Source organism: Haliaeetus albicilla, chromosome Z, assembly GCF_947461875.1.
Source record: "Haliaeetus albicilla chromosome Z, bHalAlb1.1, whole genome shotgun sequence".
Classification (NCBI taxonomy): domain Eukaryota; kingdom Metazoa; phylum Chordata; class Aves; order Accipitriformes; family Accipitridae; genus Haliaeetus; species Haliaeetus albicilla.
The window spans coordinates 48,861,185-48,881,863 of NC_091516.1; the positions used below are offsets into that span (position 1 = coordinate 48,861,185).

General features: G+C 40.1%; 1 protein-coding gene across 4 annotated transcripts in view; it reads right to left on the bottom strand.

Annotated features, from left to right (window-relative positions):
- EFNA5 (ephrin A5) overlaps positions 1–20,315 on the bottom strand; it is a 217,774-nt gene extending 197,459 nt beyond the window's left edge. The window contains exons 1-2 of one of the 4 annotated variants that reach the window (XM_069776877.1): positions 20,163–20,315; positions 18,358–19,664 (exon numbers count right to left, since the gene is read on the bottom strand). In XM_069776877.1, coding sequence (XP_069632978.1) covers positions 18,358–18,482 — 125 coding nt within the window. In that variant the 5' untranslated portion in view covers positions 18,483–19,664; positions 20,163–20,315. Of the gene's footprint in view, positions 1–18,357; positions 20,106–20,162 lie in introns of those variants that run through there. The other 3 variants (XM_069776879.1, XM_069776878.1, XM_069776876.1) reach the window with 3 other exon arrangements.
- Positions 20,316–20,679: the final 364 nt, after the last annotated feature.

Below are 20,679 nucleotides of genomic sequence, written 5' to 3' on the forward strand. Positions count from 1 at the left end.
TAAAATAAAAATCTTATGGCTGATGTAACAGAGAAGTGTTCTGAATGTTGCAGAAGCAGTAACTCTGAATTTTCCTGTCTGTAACATATCAATCATAATATTAAAATCATTGTGTTAGGTGAGGGAAGAGGAATGGAGTCATACACACAAACAAGAAGGATATTAAAAAAGGAAAGAAAAGTGGCCTAGACAAGAGTCTGGTTACTTGTTTCCTTTATAGCTTTACTGAAATACTGGCTTTATTGAAAGTCACTTTGCATTCGAGGCATACACAAAAATTCTTTCTAATGATGTTTAACTTTTTCAAGTTGGTGTTTGTGATGCAGTGGTTTTCAGTAAAATGTATTTTCCAGCTGTTGGTTTAAACTCCAAGACAGAAGAAAACATAAGTAATGGTTAAAATTGGAAAACTAACAAGATATAAATCTGTAATGTATTTAAAATACTAGTTTAAAGGAAAACAGATTCACTGCAGAAAAAAAACAACCACAAACCTTCCTCTTCTGTATCACAACTACAAACGCCCCAACTACGCATTTCTGTCTTCAGAACAGACAAAGGAACTTGAACAGGATCTGGTGATCAGCATACAATATTTACATACAGTATTCTTCTCATTGGGGAAAAAAAAAAAAGGGAAAAAATGTTTGCGGAGGGGTGGGGGGTGGAATCTACTTCAACATAACAGATTTTATATTCTTAAATATTCTACACACAAAATCAGCTGATCTCTAGTGATATGAAAATCCTGGTTAACTAAAATTCAATCACATTGCTCCACAGCAATTTATAATAATGTGTTATCTACTTCTTAAAAGTAATTTTGGCTGGCTTTGAAATAGTACTGCTCTCTATAAGCTTTTGCTAGCTTTAAGGCACTGTACTTTAAGTTTCTTATCAACAGTATATTCATATTTCAGGTAATTCCCATACTTGTTTCAACTTCTCCTAACCCACCCTTGAAGACTGGGTTTCTTCCTGCTCTAGTGCTGCTAGAGGGTGCAAGCAAAGCACAGTGCAAACTCATTACTAGCACAGTGTCAAGCACTTCTCCTTCCTAGATAAAGGACCAGTGCAGTAACAAGACAATCCTATTCCCGTCTGAGGAGAGTAAACGGAATTTGCTTTTATACAGCTCCTTTCATATTCAAAATATCCCAATATGCTTTACAATAATGGGATAGATACACTGTCATTTCCGTAATCTTCAACACAGAGGACAAGGCTTTGTCTTGTGAGTAGCAAGAAAAGGAGGTCGTGAGTCCTTTTAAGTTTCCTCACATCATCTAGACTGAAGGACAGGAGGGAATGGAGAACATAACAGACAAAACAGAAAGGGAGGACAGCTGACCATTGTGAAATGTGTGAGACATCTCTTTCATCACATTCAAGGAGCACCTATCTAGAAGCAAAAATGAATCAGCAGGAAAGATTTTATTTTTTTTAAGACTGGCAGCAGGTACAATGCTAATCATATTTTTCTTTGAAGGCTTTTCTTGGGCAGGAAACGAGGAAGGGAGCTAGGAAGCCTGGTGAGATGAATTTCACTTTCATCACAGCAAGTCAGGGATCCTACATGCATACAGAGATACAGTTCAGGTGAATGCAATGTAGTAGGCTGTATTACCTACCCAGTCAACACAAGTACTCATCCTATAAAGAGATGAAAAATCCTGGCAAACGAGAATTTGAAAGGAACTTAGGAAAAACACTCCTAAGGAAAACAGAAAGGGAACAGGAGGGTACGAACACATGAGACAGCTGCCCACCCTGCCTTAGAGCAAAGGTCCATCACCTGCCCAGCACTAGCTGGCAGAAGCTTCTCCAATGAGGACGGACTGGCCAAGGAAAGCACAACAATCTGCAGTCTGTGTTTTATTGCCAAGCTGTGTTCCCAAATGAATTAATAAAAAGTGGTGGCCTAATTAAACTACATCCTCTGCATCTCGCCTTCCTTCAGCACAGCCAACAACAGCTACATGCAACAGAACAGAAGTGGTTAAACTCTCCAAAACACTTCATCCATCACTGCTCTGATTAGAGCCTCAAACAGTGAGGGCGAGAGAGTTGCCCAAGAATCCACCTTCACTGCCTAGCTCTTCACAGAGGATTGCAAAATCTTTGGCAGGAACCATCCCCTGAAGGAAGAAGTTGGTACTCCTTCTCCACATCCTGCCCAAATGATGCTAAGGCTACATTCATCTAGCACCTCACACAGAAAGAGTGTGGATGGTGTTAGACACTCCACTTCTGCAAAGCTTTATGCAACCTGCAGCAAGTCCTTGCCCCTTTCTCATTGGGAGGCTTCCCCTCCCTCTGCACTGAGTAGTTACGCCTTCAGCCGTGTTCACTGTTTAATTTCCCCCACTGCCTTTCTTCTCCTAACACATGCATACTTTACCCTTGGCTATGGAGTGTAGACTGAGAAGGAACAATAGGAGCCTTTCAAGTCTTCAGAGTAAGCTTTGAGCAAGGCTCAGCTCAGAGACCGGTCAATATTTACTGCAGTTTGAAGCCACTGTTTCATGGCTCCTTCCAAGCAGAACACACTAGTCGGGAACACCAAGACTTTACTTCATTTTATTCTAGCAAGGTAAAAATAAGGGGATAAAGAGATTACAACCAAAAATGCTTTTTCTTGGAAATACTCATGATCACAGAACAAAAAGAAAAAAGGAAAAGGGAAGGGGGACAGGAAAGGTATAGAGGACACTGACACTGAACCATACCACAACTTATGTTTGAAGAGTAATCAGCCACTTGTAATTAGGGAAGTAATTTCTCCCCTAAAGATGATTAGTAAAGTTTGAAAATCACACTTCAGACAGCTACTATATGCAAAACCATTTAAAGTGACCCAAGCAAACAAAGTAATGCAAAGAAACCCACCTCATCAACTAACTAAAGCTCTATTCTCTTTGCAACACCTAGGTCACAGCATAACCACAGATTATAGTATGACCATAGGTTATAGCAGTGCACCTTTTTGCACAGATACAACCTTCTCATGTTTAAAAACCATAAGTAAAAAACACACTTCCAGCTTATTGAGAGAACAAAGACAGAAAAAGGGTTAAGAATTTACATTGTTCATGTTAAGGACCTAAGTCATATGCAAGATGTAATTACTTGCACCCCAAAGGGGATGACTTCACACGTAATGAATGTACAGTTTTAAATAAACATTTTTCTAATTAAAATTGCAGGATTTTGTTTTCCTTTTTGCATTGCAATCACGCTTCTGTATAAGCATCCAGCTATTTCCAGAAGCTTGCAGAATTGCAGCAAACTCAACAAAATCAAAAGAACCATCCTGGCGGAAAACTGAGGTTGTCATTTGTAGAATCTCCCCCCCTTCTTCTTCTTCAGCTTCTTCCCTTACTCCCCATATTCATCCACATTATACCAAAAAAACCCCTTCCCAAAACCACGTTTCTGACAGTGAAATACAGCTGGATTGACAATCATCATTTATCTGTTCAAACTGAAAGGCAGCTGTATGATTTTTTGTTTAAGAATGGTTGGAGTCCTGTCTGAACACGCTTTCTTATGCTAGACTCCACTGAAAGTTTTGAGTCAACAAAGTCTGACAAGCCACTGTTAAGACAGGAAAAATTACAGCCTTAGCTTCAGATGTGTCAGGATCTTTTGAAAAACACATTTTGTGTCAGCCCTGGGGTTAAAGGGCATGCAACAGCAGAACAGATGCACCTTTCCACCTCGCATGTTCAATTTTCAAATGCATGGAATTTTGATTGTTTGAGTTGCTTTATTTGAGAATGTTGCATTATTGTCATGGCATTTGTTTGATTTTTAAAATTTGGTAATGTCAGATGGGATTCCCAATTCCACTCCTCTCACTTTAAGGGAATGCAGAAAAGCTTATAAGCACCAAAAGATAGGTAGAAAGAACCAGTACAATTAAAGGAAGACACAAACACATCTGCAACAGAGGTAGGACTCCTGAATAACTGAGAAATGCTTGTTTCCAAAACACAGTTCAAAAGAATAAACTTGAGGTTTCCCAGTCCCAAGAAAGTAAGTACAGGCTCCTTTACACCAAAATCAGTTTGTAATAAATTCCTTTTACCTTTCTTTTATATTGCCTTATCCTAACCCTATGTGCAGGGTGAGAATTTTAATCAATATACATATAAATAAGCTTTATTTAATATATACAAAATAAATATGTAACCATCCCCAAAACAGTAGCTAAGATGGAACCAAAGTTTTGAAGAGGAAAAAACATTCAGTAAACAACAACTGAAATAAAAGTAGAACTGGCTTTGCAGAAGCGGTAAATGAAAACACACAGTGAACCTTTTCAGAAAGATTTAATCGTGTTCTATTTTTTTAAAATAGCTTAGCATTACTAATAATGCTTTTGAAATTTGGAGAGGAATAGAAGAGAATGAGGGACAGTGAAGTACTCTCAACTGAACAGTTGATACTTCTTTCTCTTCTATTACTGCAACCTAAAAAATAAAATAACATCCCCAATGATTCAGTAAACTCAATGGGAATTTCATGCAAATATAGCACAGCATCTGGTGAGAATGTTAACACACTATTTCTTAAATATTGCAGAATACTACTTATAGTTTATTCCCGATCACTTATTATAGAATACTGCAGAAAAAGGTAATTAATAATCCCATATTATCATAAATCATGATATTCTATATTAATCACATAATTTTTCAGCTGACAAGCCATATTTGTGTAAACACTATTCTTGCTTCTGATACAATATTTAAATAAGAACCTTACTGCAGTGATGTGGACTACAGTTAAGTAGAGAGTGCAGGAAAGGTTCTCTCTGAAACCTATGAATTTATCTTAAAAAAAAATAATTATTTCTTTTCCTTCTCAAAGGTGGGAATGTTTCTCAGACCAAAACCATTAACAACATTATCCCTAACAGGAATCACAGCTAACAGTACTAATCTCTAGCACATTTAACTGAAAACCACAGAACTTTTTCACCTCGGTACATCACCATATTTGGGGGATTAAGACATTACCAAGATTTGCTTTGTCTCTGACATTTTCATTACAGTGGGGAAAGAAGAGGACATTTTGTCTTAAGGCTAAGACTGAATATGAAAGAAAACAGATAATTCAAGAAGATGGGGTTAAATGTACCTGATACTAATTCTAATCTAAAAATCAAGTCTTGTAGGCATCCACTGTACTAGTTTTATGAAGAAAATAACCACACAAACACAAAGATGTGATCACTCCTCTGTTGTACATAAGAAAAAAAACAGTACAGAAATCCTAATTGGGCGCTGCAACAGTCTGATTTACTCACAGAAGTTAAAAAGGCAAAATTGCTTTCATCAGTAATAATATATTAGCTCCAAACTCTACACCTAAAATAAAGTGCTTAGAAAACTCTTCCAAATGCTTTGTTCTGAAGAAGGCCATTATAACAGCACTAAATCAAGAGAGCTAGTATGAAAAATGGAAAACGGAGATTTCTTTTTACAGTAAGCTATAAAATGTAGTTCAGTCAGAGACAGGATCTGAAAAAGTAATATTAAAGTGATGCTGTAAATCACTAAAAAACTTTTTTTTTTTTTTTTTTTTAAAGCTAACTATCATGCTTTGGACTAGAAACAGTGAATATGGAGATTCTCTACACAAAGAGTTCTTCAAAAGTAAGTTTTATATAATTCAGATATAGAGAAAAGGGTTGCTTGGAATTGAATGCAGTGAATAGCCATGATATAATGACAAACAAGTATGATCTACCTCTCTAATGGATTTTCCTTCTTCACCCACACTGTCACTTGTTATGATAATGTGAATCTTAACCTTGATGAGAAATTTCATACCAACTTGATTAAAGATACTGCAAATAACAACACTCTCTATTTTGGTTTTATTTTAATGAAGAATCGCTTTATACTCTCAAAACCCTCAGCTAATGTATGGAACTTCTGCTAGTGAAGTTCCTACCTACAGTGCAACTTTGGAGAGACTGATTTATATTTAATGTTTTTAAGTGAGGATTATGCTGTTAAGCGTGTTACAGAATGATCGTGTTCTCTGCAGGAAGCCTTCCTAGTATTTTTTGTAAAGACAGTTTGTCCGAGGACTGTTTAAGACATAAGTTCTTCAACAAAATTGCGTATGCATTCCTTTACAATATTTGTGAATTCAACATAAAAAGCTATTAAACATTCACAGGACATTTTTGAAATATATTTTAAAAAATCAACTTCACGGAAAATTTTCAAAGATTTCTTGCAACTCACTACAAATACATACAAGTAACATTAAACTGGGCCCAATATCTTACATCTGGATCTACCAACACAGAGACTACAAAACATGATCAAATTTCAAATGTACGCATGATGGATACAATTTAAGAATTAGAACTTGATTTTTTTTTGTGAGACCCAATTTTAAGAAAAGTTTATTTCATCAACATCTGTCTGCTCAAATTAAACATGTGCCACATTTCCTGAAAGATGTCTTCCTCTCATTACGTTGTACCTCATAGACACTAGACATCAGCAAGTCCACTGGAAATCAAGAAAAATGTAACACTTGGTACTCCATTAAATGAAATTGCTTCAAGAATAATTGCTTTCTCATTCTCCCAGCAGCCTCAAAATACAGTGACATGCCACATGACAAGAATCCCTTGTCACCATTTTGGTAAACACGTAATAAATTACATGGTGCATATATTAAAGAGTTTACATTTGCAAGGAGAAATAGCATTCTCCAGCAAAACAGGGACTTCTGTTTTGTAGAAGACTATTGTTCTATTTTCTGGAAAACAGAGACTTCCTTCCTGAAGACAGTGTTTTAATTATTTCAGTGAGGAAACAATCCTATCCTATTTGGGCATTAACAAGATCCATCTGGTCTTTAAGGAATATCTTATCTAGAAGAGAGCAGTATATTGCATTTAGTCCTTTGAAAAATACATAACCTGTATCCCAGTGCTGTACTACTGTATCTGATTAATTTCACCTTCATGATCTTAAATTAACAGGGGGTTTTTGGCACATACCAAATTATCCTCCACTGTATAAGGTGTCTAACACCTCAGAGTTTCACTAATGCCTATCTGCTGATCACCTATGATAAGCCAATTCTCACTTTTGAAACTGCTGACAGCAAAGCAGCTCCTCATTCTACCAGGTTTACTTTTATCCCCTTCAGCTCCTCAAAGGCGGAGGTCCCAACTCTGCAAAAACTGTTCAAAAAATCTCAGTCTAGAACTTATTTGGACGCAATCAGACAAATACCCACAGGGATATATAGTCCCATGCTGCTGTGCCCTTTGACTAGATTTGATTCACACAGATTATGTGGCCTCACAAAAATTGGCAACCCTAACTACTGAAACTTATTCATGAACTACACTATAAAATCATCAATACAGGACCTAAATAAACTCCCATCCAAAGCAGTGGGAGAATCTTTTTACATCAATAGAGTTGGATCTGAACACTGCTGAAAACAGTGCAATAAAAAAGCATCAAAAGGTGATGCATTTAAAAAAAAACCAACAAAAAAAAATCAACCTTAAATCCTGTAGTATCTATTGAGGCATACAATTCAGATGAATGGACTTCCATTCTTCATTAGTACCCATCAGTCCCTACTGACTTCTGCAACTTTTAAAAACTAGGATATTTATTTAAACTACTTTCCTTAATCAGCTTTAGGGACCTTTTTTTAAGGTATTTAAGAACCTATGGGTGTAAAGAAGCAGAAATAAAATCTTAGACAGCTAGGTACCAAGCAGCCTCAAAAATCCCACCTGGCTCCTGTCTGCAACTCTAGGTAGCTATATATATTCAAAATTCTGGTTCTGAGGATCTCTTCTGTCTCAAATCTGTGAGCTAAAAAACCTGCTTACATAAGTCACTCATTTTACAGGCTACAAAACAAAATGAGTAAATATCAGTATGAAGGCACAACTAAACTCTTTCAGTGTCTTTAAGGACAGCATTCAAGATGATAAACTCTGCAATTATGCACTTATGCTTACATTTGGAAATACTTATGCAGTGATAAACAGAACCAGCACATATTTCACCAAAGCCGCTACTGCAGTTCTCCAAAATCTTAACCTGATTTTGCTGAAGATGACCTGCACACCATGGGCTGAAAACAGAAAAAAGGTGAACATGCATACTAGCTGCTTTCATTTAGCTTTTTTTTTTTTTAATCCAGTTTACTATGCAGGACACAAGCAAAAGCATACAAAGGATAAGATGATTTGCACTCACTTAATAAATGCAGGCAAATACCAGCTTTGATCTCACCACTTTTATTGGAAAGCTCAGTTCACCATAAAGTGTGCGAGACAGAAGGAAAGAGAGAAACACAGAAGTGACTGAAATGCGAAGGGAAAAGTGTATATAACTTAGACATAATTGAAGGGACAAATAAAACCCTAGAATTAAGATCTTTTGAATGCAGGAATAATAAACTTCCAAGTAAATGTCACTTCACTATGACTGAGTTTCCCCAATTGGGTATTGTATATATATAATTTTATATATATAATTATTAGGCACACACTTCCCATGTTCTTTCCCCCCAAAAGCAGAGCTGACAATGGTGACAGCAGAGTGTGTAATTAGTTTTTATTGTTCCCCTGACAGCCATAGCTCTGCAAGGACCCCTTGCCTTTTCCATTGTAAATGTTATGGAAAAATACACTAATGACAGGCATTTAATTATGGGCACAGCGACCATGATGGGAGCTGTGCCAAAAGTGATTGGCAGCTTTGGATACCAGATATTCACAGCAATGGTTCTTTTTCTCCCATACCTTGTAACCCAGATTACTGAAGAGGTGAGTTTTTAAAAATATCTTTTCTAAAGCTTGTTTATTGTCTATGGATATTATTAACTATCACCTTAAAAACAGATGGAAAAAATAAATAGACAAAATGGTAAATTTTTTTGTTCAAATGTAGCATGAGGTTTTTTGAAAGAGGTCTATCCACTGTCAATGCCATCAATGTAAAAGAAATCCCCACCAGCTCTGGCACATAGTTGACTTTTTTTTAATTATACATAGCTACAAACAAAAAGATACTATGCCGCCTTAACATAACTTTGTTCAATATTTACAATAAACCGTCCCACATTCAACTGTAGTTGCTGAGGTGCTTTTTTGCTTGATTAATTAGCAATTGGGAGACCCGCTTTTTGGCAGCTTTTGTATCCCTATTATTTCTTCTAGTTTGGCACAAAAACTCCCTTTTGGGAGCACCAGTATTTGTACTGTACCCCGCTTAGTGATGGATCACTAATTTTTAATAAGCTAAGCCCCGAGAGAACTGCAAAAAGATGTATAAGTGTATTGGTGCAATAACTATAAACAAATAAGTTTAAAAAAAAAGGGGGGGGAGGGGGAGTGTTGGGGAGAGCTGTTGCAGTACATAAAATATGAGGTCTTTTCCAGACTATGCATGGAGAGCCTATCCAGGAGATCACATGTAGTCTGAAGACCCGGGTCTGAATTGGCTTTTAACTACTTGATCCAAATCTCTGTCTTTATCTTTAAAAAGCTTTTAAAAAGCAACTAGCTAATGTGGATGCACATTTTCCTTGAAGAATGCTATATCTGAATGTCCTTTTACTGTTTCTCATCCCTCCCCCACCACCAGATGAATGAAATTACTCTGTGAAGCAGATCTCTATGAAGAATGACCACACAATTCTGGACCAAACGGTTCTAAGTCTATGTAGCAGTCACAAATCCCTGACTAAGCCGAACAAAGCAACATTATTCCTAAGTGGTAAGTTTGGGAATATAAAAGTGAAGCTGTCTGGCTCTAAAGTGGTAACTTGCAAATAGCTGCAGAATCAATGTTGGCTGTCCATCCCCCATCCAGCTGGCTCTCATATCAGTAACTTCAAAAATGCAGTTTGCCATTATGGTGGCTTAAGGCACTTTGTGTGCCAGTGCAATGACCATGCTGTGTGTGCATGTCAGAAGGTCAATACTTTCAAATTCCAGAGTCTCTCTTTATTTCCCTCTTTTCTGGAAACAATAGGAAAGAGAGCAGGATTGATAGCTCCTACTTTGTTAACTTCTGCTCACCAAACGCCCTGCCTGTATGAATATGTAACTATTTTTTAAAAATCTGATTAGACATCAACTAAAGAAAAAAAAACCAAACAAACCAACAATGCAGCTGGTTTTCCTACTCATTAACAACATTAATTAGCAAGTTTCTTTGCAACAACTTTTAACAAATCCAGGGAACCCAACATCATTACAGTTGCTAGCAGTTCTTACCTAACACTGATGAACTAGCATCGCAGACTGATAACTGTGCTACAAAGATCATCATCAAATCTACCAGTAGCAAAGTAATATACTTCCTTTTTTCTGTCTCCACACAAAAAATACATCTATATTTTATTTATACAGCACTACCAAACCAACAAAATATTAGACATTGAGAGATTTGCTATTTTTTTGTTCAGTTTTGATGAAAAGATTTCGAATGTATTCAGCTCCAGTTTCAAAGGCACAGAGATAAGATACTCAAATTTATTTACAGAATTAAAACAAATGTGAAGTAAAAATTAAAATAAAAAAACCCTAGGCACAGTACTAGTATTATAATAAAAATTATATATATTTCTTAGCAATTCCCTGTGTGATAAGACAATGTGATTTGAATGTCTGTAGAGAGAAGGTTCTTCTGAAGTGTAATATGAATATGAAAAATACTACTTTGAAGTCCACAAAGGCAAAAAGGTAGTGCTTCATTGCTTCCCACTAGAGAAAGGCTGCAGTGCTCAACTACTACTGATGAACTACTCACACAATGTGAATATGCCCGCCACTGGCCAACATCCACCCCCAAGCAAAAAAAAAGAAATAATTTCAGGGAGGAAAAATTGTATTATTTTAACAAATAAAGAATGTCAATGCTACACAGCAAACATTAATTATGGCACAAAATACACTGTCAAAATATGCATCCTTTTAAATGTCACAAGGCCAAATTTTATCTTTCAGAAAGGAACAAAAAGATATTTTAGCAGAGGGTGATCAGAGTCAAAGCAAACATATCTCCTACTCCAGTTTTTTGCCTCACCACATGATTCACAGGCAAGTCATTCCTTCTCTGCACTCCAGCACCATCTCATTACTGTCATCAAAAACTAAAAATGGTGATTATCAAATAAGACAGTTCTTCAAGAGTCCAATGAAAGCAAGTAAAAAATATAAAGTTACTCAGTGATAAACATGAAGTAAAATTTTTTATTGTTGAACAGTTCCTCATTACATGAATATGCTGATTTAATGACAGAAAAGAAAATTAACAAAGTAAAAATTAAGCAATACTGTACTTACAGGTTTTGTCAGTCTAAGATCCTTTTTTTCCATGCCATATATCAGCATGGATAGGTAAATTCTTCCACTAGATTATAATGCAAGTGACAATAAAAATTGCAATTTTCAAGGCTTTTCAGGTAAAAATTGCCAAACCTGAAGAATTTGCTATAAATTGGTATTAGCAATTCAAGCAGATCTTGCTAATTAGCAGGACTCTTGTGCATCTTCTTGTTAGCTGATTTTTCTTTTGACAGCATTTTTACAGGTCATGCATTTGAACAGAAAAATAGCCATAAAACTCCTAGCATACCAGCTAACAGAACACGGGCTTCAAACAATTTCTCTATTGCAGCAGTTAAAAATAAACAAACTCATTTTTGTTGTCAAACTAGGATCTAACAATGTATTTTCATCAGCCTGTCAACAGTAAAATATGAAGGATGTTTCCCCAGATGGAAAAAAAAAGGGGGGGGGGGGGGGGTGTCTTTTTCCTTTATTGGAAACCTTGGCGTTCTACAGGAGACAAATACAATCTCAATCCTCACAGAACAGCATCCTTTTTTAATATATTTTCAAATACTTAATTTTAACACTAATTATTTTTACAAATGCGTAGGAGGGGGAATTTGTAGTTTTGTAATATAACAATTTATGCTTGGTTTCTTAAAAAGGAGTATTTCAGACATCTATACATGTTTGCACACTATAAAATAATACCCTCCATTTTAAATGAGCTCAACTACAATCTAGCTGGTAGAGACTACAATGAATAGGGAGAATGCAAAAATGCAAGGAAGACTTCTAATGCATGAAGGATTCTATTCTTCCATTCAGTTATGCTGAAGTACATTACAGTAGGGCTTACTCACGATAACTGTAATACTACCAGAAAGCAATTTCAATAACGTGTCTGTTTATTTTAAACCAAACGTTTCCATTTCATTATGTTGGTGTGCTGCTGACTGACTAAATTTTAAGCACAAGTGCAATGAAAACTTAAGCAAAACAGGGCCCTTTATTCTCAACAGTGAATTACACTATTCAGAACCACTGGAAGATCAGATTAATCATGAGACTAAAGACATTTTTTAAAAAACAATGCTCAGAACTGGATAGCAGAGCAAAGAGTGATTATTGGAAGAAAATCCCAGTTCCAAAATACTTCTAGCTGCTTTAAAAAAAATGAAAAACAAACAGTGAACCAAAGCAAGAGAGATAATTCTCACAGCTATGGACAAACTACTGTCTACTTATGCTTTCCCCAGGAAAGGCTGCATCTTTGTTAGTATCTTCTCTAAGGTGATCCAAGTGACCAGCCTTCTTTATACGCTTTTTTAAAGTCTAATATTTCAACAATGCAGTACTCTGCCCAGCGACAGTCTAGTTTAGAAAGTACCAGTAATAGGGTACTCTAGTAAGCCTGGACAGTTCTCAAAGCATATCCCTGTAATCTTCTCTGTTTCATTTCACATTTCTGTGCCTGAGTGCTTGCTTACCTACTGACCCAGGGGCTACTAGCATGCAAAGAAACAGCACAATGGGAAGATGGCCAAGATAAAGCACAGATTCTACGAATAATTTTTTTACTATTATTCTTAATTTTAAAACAAAAGATCTGAGCTGGAAGATGGGACCTGGGAATTAGTAAAGCTATTAATTTTCTAAATATTTAAGAGTTCATCAACTAAAAAAATTCCCTTTCAGAGATCTTTTTTCCTCACACAACATTTATTTACTCTATACTACATCACCTTCTAATGACACACTTCAATGCATATGTCCATACATATGTATACACATGCGTATATATACATAAGTATACACATACATATGTTGAAATGCATACATATTCGCATACGAATGTATATATATTACATATGCCTCTCCATATGAATGCGAAGACCATGACTTCTGAAGAACTAATTGCATTCATTCATTTTCGCAGCCCAGCGTGAAGCTGGTAGATTGCTGGGATCATAGCAACAGGGGAGAGAAAGGAAGGCTCATCTTTATCTGTCCCTCTCCAAAAGGATATAGGGCTAGCAGAAAGAATGCAGTGAAGTGTTGTCACTGTGCATTTGGAAAAGATTTAATAAGAAGCATTTCATGAAGACCATGTACCACTTAACAAGGTGCCTTTCATATGAAGGTGGAAGCCAGTGAAACTATTGTTCTTTGTGTAGTTTTTCCACAGAATGTTTCAAACTGTTTCAAAACACCACTTTTAAAATAAACACCAATATTCTTTTGGATACACAAGGTGTTAGTAAAACTATTAAAAGCACAGAAAGTAGGTATAAAGAACTGAAGGCTCCACTACTGATCTTTTAATTACAAGAAATCAGTCAGAGATTTCTTCAGCTCTCAGAGCAAGCTGCTGGATACAATGCTCTTGAAATACAACCTATGCTGTTTCAAAATAGTTATATATGTGTGTGTATATCCCAAGTACTTAAGCTCTTATGCTTCCCTTGACATATAAAAGTTATACGGAATACCAAAACCAAAGCAAATGCTTTGGTTTTGCTCCTCTTCATCCCCAACTTCTTAGTTGATCTTAACACACTTATCTGCCGCTTTCTTATCCCAACCATTTCTGCATGGTTCCCCTAATCTCTGTACATAGGCAGAACAATTTCTAGATAAAAAACAGACAAGCCAAACTGAACAAAAAACCAGCCACATGACCTCACCATATACAACCAACATGCCATGGTGAAATCTGCAAACACATATAAATGGATGGTTGGATTCTCAGACATCTATCCAGCTGACCAGTGTACTCCCAAGAAGCACCAGGTGTGCATGAGCAGCCATGGTCAAAGCTTCTCAAAATTAAGTCTATGTGTTTGGCTGGTTCAGGGAGGCACTTAAGTACACATCCATTCATCCACACAACTGCAACAGAACTTAAGTGTGTCGGTATGCACTTCAGGGAAGTGAGATGCTTTTCTGAATCAGTGCCTAAATACTCAGCTACAAAATTCACCTAAGTTTAGACATCCAGATTGTGAAATTCTGGTCTACGCATAGAATTTTCAGAAGCATCCACTAATTTTTCTGTTCACTGCTCCCAAGTGTCTATCTTACAAAAAAACCCCTCTGGTAATATTGATCAGGTTGTGGTATCCAGCTTAATTATGGGAACTCACCAGTTGAAGCTGAAATGATTTTTCAGTATCTAAATTCTCTGATTACGATCTGATTTCTTGATTTCATTATCCACATAAATACACAAACAGAAAATATATCAGCATCCTATGTCTTTATAATAATTCTCTTGTGGATGTAACTTTATACACATTTTTCTTGTAAAAGATACAGCCAAATCCAATAATACTGCTAATAAAAAATATTTGCTTTCATGAGACTACAAGGTTTGGCCTCTATATATGACCAGAAACTAGACTTGAAATGCAAGTATTTTTAACCACCTTGAAACTAGTAACAATTTATGAAGCTATACAACCTGCCACTGAAACAACTTATAGGGAAATACCTAAATACAAACCACAATCTTGAGGCACAATCCTGCAAGCAGAAAAATGTAGCAACAATTACATCAAGTAGTTCAGCTTGAACTCTGACAAGATTAAAAGCAGTAGCAAGCACTAAGCAAGCAGACCGCTTCAAAATTTGGCCCAAGTACATGACATTTTGGCTGAATCCTAATTATGAGGACACTAGTAATCAGGATTAAATGAATATGCTCCATTACAAAACAAACTCCCCAAACTATTTTAAGTGTTGGATTCAGAATAATATTCTTTGACAATAATGTTTTGCTGTCTCATATAAGAACACATATGCAAACAGCGCTGAAAGACTAATGCACTTTAAGGTGACAATTAGAATTTATGTACACTTAATTCTAAGCCTACATAAATAACAAAAATATTAGAACACATTTTCGAGCTTACTTGAGGATTAATTTCCAATCCACAAAAAAAGAATTAAAATAACTTATTTTATTATACTTTGAAATTCTAATACTCAAACGTATTCTCATCTGGAATTGGACTACAGCATTTATGGTACTTCACATACACTGATAATTAAATACATAACAAAAATAAGGCATGGGAATACTTAAAACACTTCTAAGAATAGACTTAGGCTCTGTAAGAATGTACAGTTTTGTTACTCATACATGCTAACAGTAATGATCACAGAATATTTTTTTTATTGTTCTAGCAGAACTTTGGCAACCAACCAAGAAACGTAATGTGAATTTTGCTAATAGACTAGGATTTCTTATTTACCAAATATTGTTTGCACCAGGCGCACTCATCAGTTGGGCCACTCATCAATTTACTAACGTGTCTTTTAATAAGGATGAGATCTTTATGTTTTTCAATAAATTGCTGGAGTTTCATACTAAAAACCTAAACATCATCCTATCTGAGGGAAGTACAATCATTATTAAATTCTCCAAAGTTTTGATGAAACCTTAATTTAGAGTGCCTTTAATCACTATCAAAACGATCAACATTTCATTTTTAAAGTGAATTAATTAGATCTACAGCAGTTTGTTAATTCTGAATAAATACAATAAAGTAAGCTAAAGCACAATGGTGGCATTTGTGTTTAAAGAATGACAGTATATTTGGTCTTCCGATTTCAAATGTTATCACGAAGTAAGCATCCCTACTTACTTCTACATGTATAAAAACCAGATTGTTCATCTCCTGAGTCTGCCTCTGGAAGCAGATAAATCACTGTGAAGTTATTCCTGCAACAATGTTAATTGCTCTAAAAATTTTTATAACCGAAGTGAATTTTGCCTTCAGCCTAGATTCTGAGGAAACGAATTCAAAACAGAAGTGTTTTCCTTCCTTTGGATCTCTTACATCTGCCATTCAGGTGTTTGCCTGTTTTACTGTAATGATCGTGTGACTTGGAAAGCACATAAAAACCAGCACACTGTATAAAACAAAGGAGAAATACCTCTGCACCCTGCTCTTTCTCATATTTTTAACTCACGGATAAACATGGCATGTCCAAATAGATACTTCCATTGTGAGAGCGCAGTGTATATTTCAAAACAAGAAGAAATGCTTGGTTCTAAAAGGGAAGGTTTAGAAACATCTTATAATTAACTCTTCCTCTAGTGTTTGGAAGAATAACAAAACTAAGTTTTCTTTGCAGTCTGCTGATGTTTAATCTTGGACTAACAAGAGACTTCATTAACAGTAATAAAATATGATTATACTTACTCGAATCCTTACAAATCCATTCAATGCGTAATACCTACCAACTATGTAAGCATTGCTTGTACCTTCAACTATCTTTACCTATATGCAGTTATTGTATAAGCTCATCACACACAAGAGAGAAGTGAAGAGTCTTGAATGTAAGGCTATTTTTGAAGTATTTTAGCTGTTATGCCAGCAATGTGTGCAGTCAAACCTATTTCTTTCAACAATCCTCCTTCCACCCAGTGGGATTTGCAAATATCACTTTATTCTTTTTTCCAGCACTTGCATTTCATTTTGCCTAACAACAACAGAAAAAACTCTGGTTTTGAGCGACAAGCAATTTCTGGGGATCTATGTTCTTTGATGTGAGGTGTAACTTTTCGTCCTATTTACTCTGAGCAATTTTTTTCAAGCCACACATGTAAAAAGAGGAAAATGTAGAGATAGGCATTTAAAATTACAGATGCTCATCATTCCCAAGCATGATTGTTACTTTGGATAAATACTCTTTGTCTCAAGCTTTGTGTGCCAACTATTTATGGCTGAGGCGTTGTTACCAGGATCACAGTATTAAAGTGCTGGACAGACTAGCTAACTCTGGGCACTTGAAAATTCTGCCTGTTAACTTCTGCACCACCTATTCTGAAGCCACTCTGGAATACCGAGCAGAGAAGTTTTCTGCAGGCAGCACAGATCTATTAAAAAACATGACCTGTGACAAAAATCAATGTGCTAATCTCAAACCAAACAGCAGTATCAGAAGCATAAAAAAGAGATAACCTAAGATAAAATGTCCCTAAATTTACTTAGACTAGCTTGACAGGTTTAAAAAAAAAAAAAGTCTCCTCAGACGCACTTTTAACAAGGCAAAAAATCTAATACCCAGGTGACTTTTTACATGGATACCATTTGGAGCAGGACTGAAATTTTCTGATGCTAAACGTGAGGGAAAACTCCAGAAAAATTAAATGAAACCTCCCTTCCCAGCAGAAGGCTCGTGGCACTGCACGCAAAGCCTGGTGTCAGAAACCCTCCGGCGCGCCTGGGCGGGCGGGCAGCGGGCAGGCAGTCTCAGCACCGCTCAGCCCCGACGGGGACACCGGCGGTGCGCCGTCCTGACCGCGGCGGCACCGGCATCCCCCCGGCCCGGGACGGCGTACCTCCCTCGCTCCCTCACGCTTACCTCTAGCCCGCCCCGGGAGAGCCCCCCGCCGGGCGGGCAGGGCAGGGCTGGGCTGGGCAGAGCAGGGGTAAAGGCACCCCGCCGCCGCCGCCGCTGCCACCCCCGACAAGCGATTCCGCCCGGGGCTGCCGCGAAGCCGGGGCCGACCGCCCCGCTCCGTCACGACGGGGAGGGAGACCGCCGCCTCCCTGCCCGGGGCCGGCTCCCCGCTACAGCGGGCGGCTCGGGGCCGCGCCCCGCCTGCCGCAGAAGCCCGCCGGGGCACAAGCGGGGGGCTGCTACCTGCGCCCCCTCATCCCACCCAAACTCCTGGGGCAGCGGCCGCAGTCGCGGGCTGCTCCGCTGCGAGAGGCGCCCACGCCGCGCCGAGGGCGCATCCGCCTGGCGCCCGCGGACCGGAGACGGCCGAGCCCGGGGAAGCGGCTAGCCTTGGTGCAGCGCTGGGGGGCTGGAGAGAAAAATACCACCACCACCGCTCCCCCGTCGCTGCCTGTAAAGTTTTCCACCCCATCTTGCAGCCGGGGTACTTTCTGCAGGCGCCGGGCAAGAGCCGGCAGCGCTGCGGGCGCGGCGCCGCCCCCCCCCCCCGCCGCCGCCGCCGCCGCCCGGTGCGCGCCCGCGGCCGCCCCGCGTACCTGGGATTGGTGCTGTTCCAGTAGACGGCGTAGCGATCGGCAACCGCTTTGGCGCCGGGCTCCTGCCCGCGCACGCACACCCACAGCGCCGCGGCCGCCAGCAGCAGCATCTCCACGTGCGGCATCGCGCCCGGCCGGCGGCGAGACGGGATGCGGGGAAAATTAAGAAAGGGGGAAGGAAAAAAAAGGGGGGGGAGGGGGTGGGGGGGCAGACGGGACCGAGCCGGGGCGCGGGAGGCGGTGTGTGTGGGTAAATAAATAAAAAACGAGGCGCAGAGGCGGGCGGGCTCCGCGGCGTGCCGCGCCGCAGCGAGCGGAGGGCGCCTGCCGCCGCAGACGGGCAGCCGGCAGGGAGGCGCGATCCGCGGTCCCTCAGGGAGCCTCACCCCGGCAGGGGGAGGTGGGGGCCGAGGCGGGCGGCGGCGGCAAGCGGCGGGCGGTGCTCATTCACCGGGAGTCCCGTACGGAGCCGACGGCACGACATACACCGGCCCGCCGGCTTGGCGGGCGGGCGAGGGGCGCCGCTCCTCCGCCCCCTAAGAGCGGCTTCGGCGGCGCCAGCGGCGCGGCCCCGCGGCTCGGGGGCGGCCGGGGGACGCGGGGATGGAGGGAGCGAGCGGGAGAGGGGGGAGAAGAGCGGGGAAAAGGGGAAGGAGATCTTCCCCCTGGAAGTCCACGGGCGGTCCTGGAAGTATATGAAAGGCCGCCGGCTGGGAGAGGGGCGAGCACTACGGGCAGACCTTAAAAGTACAAAGTTTGTGTCTTCCTTTCTGACCCTCCGACGCCCGAAAAAGAAAAACAAACAAACGAAAAAAAAAAAGGGGGGGAGGGGGGAGCAAAAGCCCTGAGGAGTTTGTTTGCTGCGCTGATGGAGTTGGGGAGCCTGTTCTGCAGCACAGAGAGTGTCTTGAAGGAGACTTGTGGAGTGGTTTTCTTGTCCTTCCTGTTCCTGGGCGGTGGATGCACCAAGGACTGAGCAACAGCAAAGGCGGAAAAAAAAAAAAAAGGCAAGGGAAAAAGGGGGGGGGGGGGGCAGGAAAAAAAAAACCGGCCAATCCAAGAAATATTGCGGCGTGGAAACCAAGGAGATGCAAATTAAAAAATTGTTTTATGAGAGGGCGTGGAAGAGAGCAAAACCTCGTAGAAGTGGAAAATCAAGCCTGCAAACTCCCCTGATGATGCTGGTCTTGGCTGGCCTCTCCGGCTCAGGGGACGAACGGAGCGATACGGCGAGGTGCGGAAATCTGCTTCAGCCTGCCGGAGCCTTTCTGTGATAAAGCAGGGTCCAGTCCCGGGAACATCAACTTCTGCGGAAGGACAAAACAATTTGAAAGAGCAGGAAGGGGTGAGAGAAAAAGAATCCACCCCTCAGATGACTACATAAGGAGATCGGAAAAAAAAAAAACAGCAAACCACCCAGTTCTTCTCGGTCTTGCCCAACAGCTGCTCCCCTTTTCCCTCTGAAGCAGCAGCAAGAGCAGCAAGGAAAAATATACCACGCCAGCAGGCAAATAAATAAACTTGAATGCAGCGGCAGGCAGGGAGGGATCGTAAAGAGCGACGAGGATTGGAGGGGCAAAAGTCAGTTTGGAAAAAAAAAATTGCTTTATGGGAGGAAAAAAAAATCTTTAAACAGTCACGCCCCCTTTTGCAATGACCGGTCCCTTCACTGCGTGTAAATCCGACATCAGCAACCTGGAAAAGCTAGGAGCCTGGCGTGCTGGGTTGTCTCTGTGCATGCGTGTGTGCGATAGGCAGCCGCAGAGATATATACGCGGTATACAGAGGTACACACGCATACATACATGCACACGCGTGTGTCCGAGGCGGGGTCTGTCGCCGGTGTGCGTGAGGGATGAAGGCGAGGAGGAGGTGCAGGCAGCCAGCTCGGAGCACGGTCGCTGCTGCTTGATCATGTGGGATTTTTGCATGCAGTTTACTTGGGGAAGGAGGGGGGGGGGGGGTTGCCTGCGCAGCCAGTCATGGCACAGCCTGCTGTTTGCTTACAGATTGCCTTTTTTTTTTTTTACACCTCGACCTGATTGGCTTGCAACACGAGAAAGGCGTCGTCGTCCCAGGCTTCTCCTCCTCCATGCCAAAAAAATACCCAACCCCACCTTCTGGAAACCTGACTAATTGAATTACTAAGACATCGGAGTGGTTCCTGTGCAGCCTTACTGCTAAATGTAACCATTTCAACGCCGGATGCTATGGTAGGGTTTACGCGGCCTGTGTACGGACGAGTTTCCGTCTGCCACGGAAAACAGTATGCCGAGTAATTCCATCGTAAAAGATAGAAAACTGCTTCCCCCCCCCCCCCAC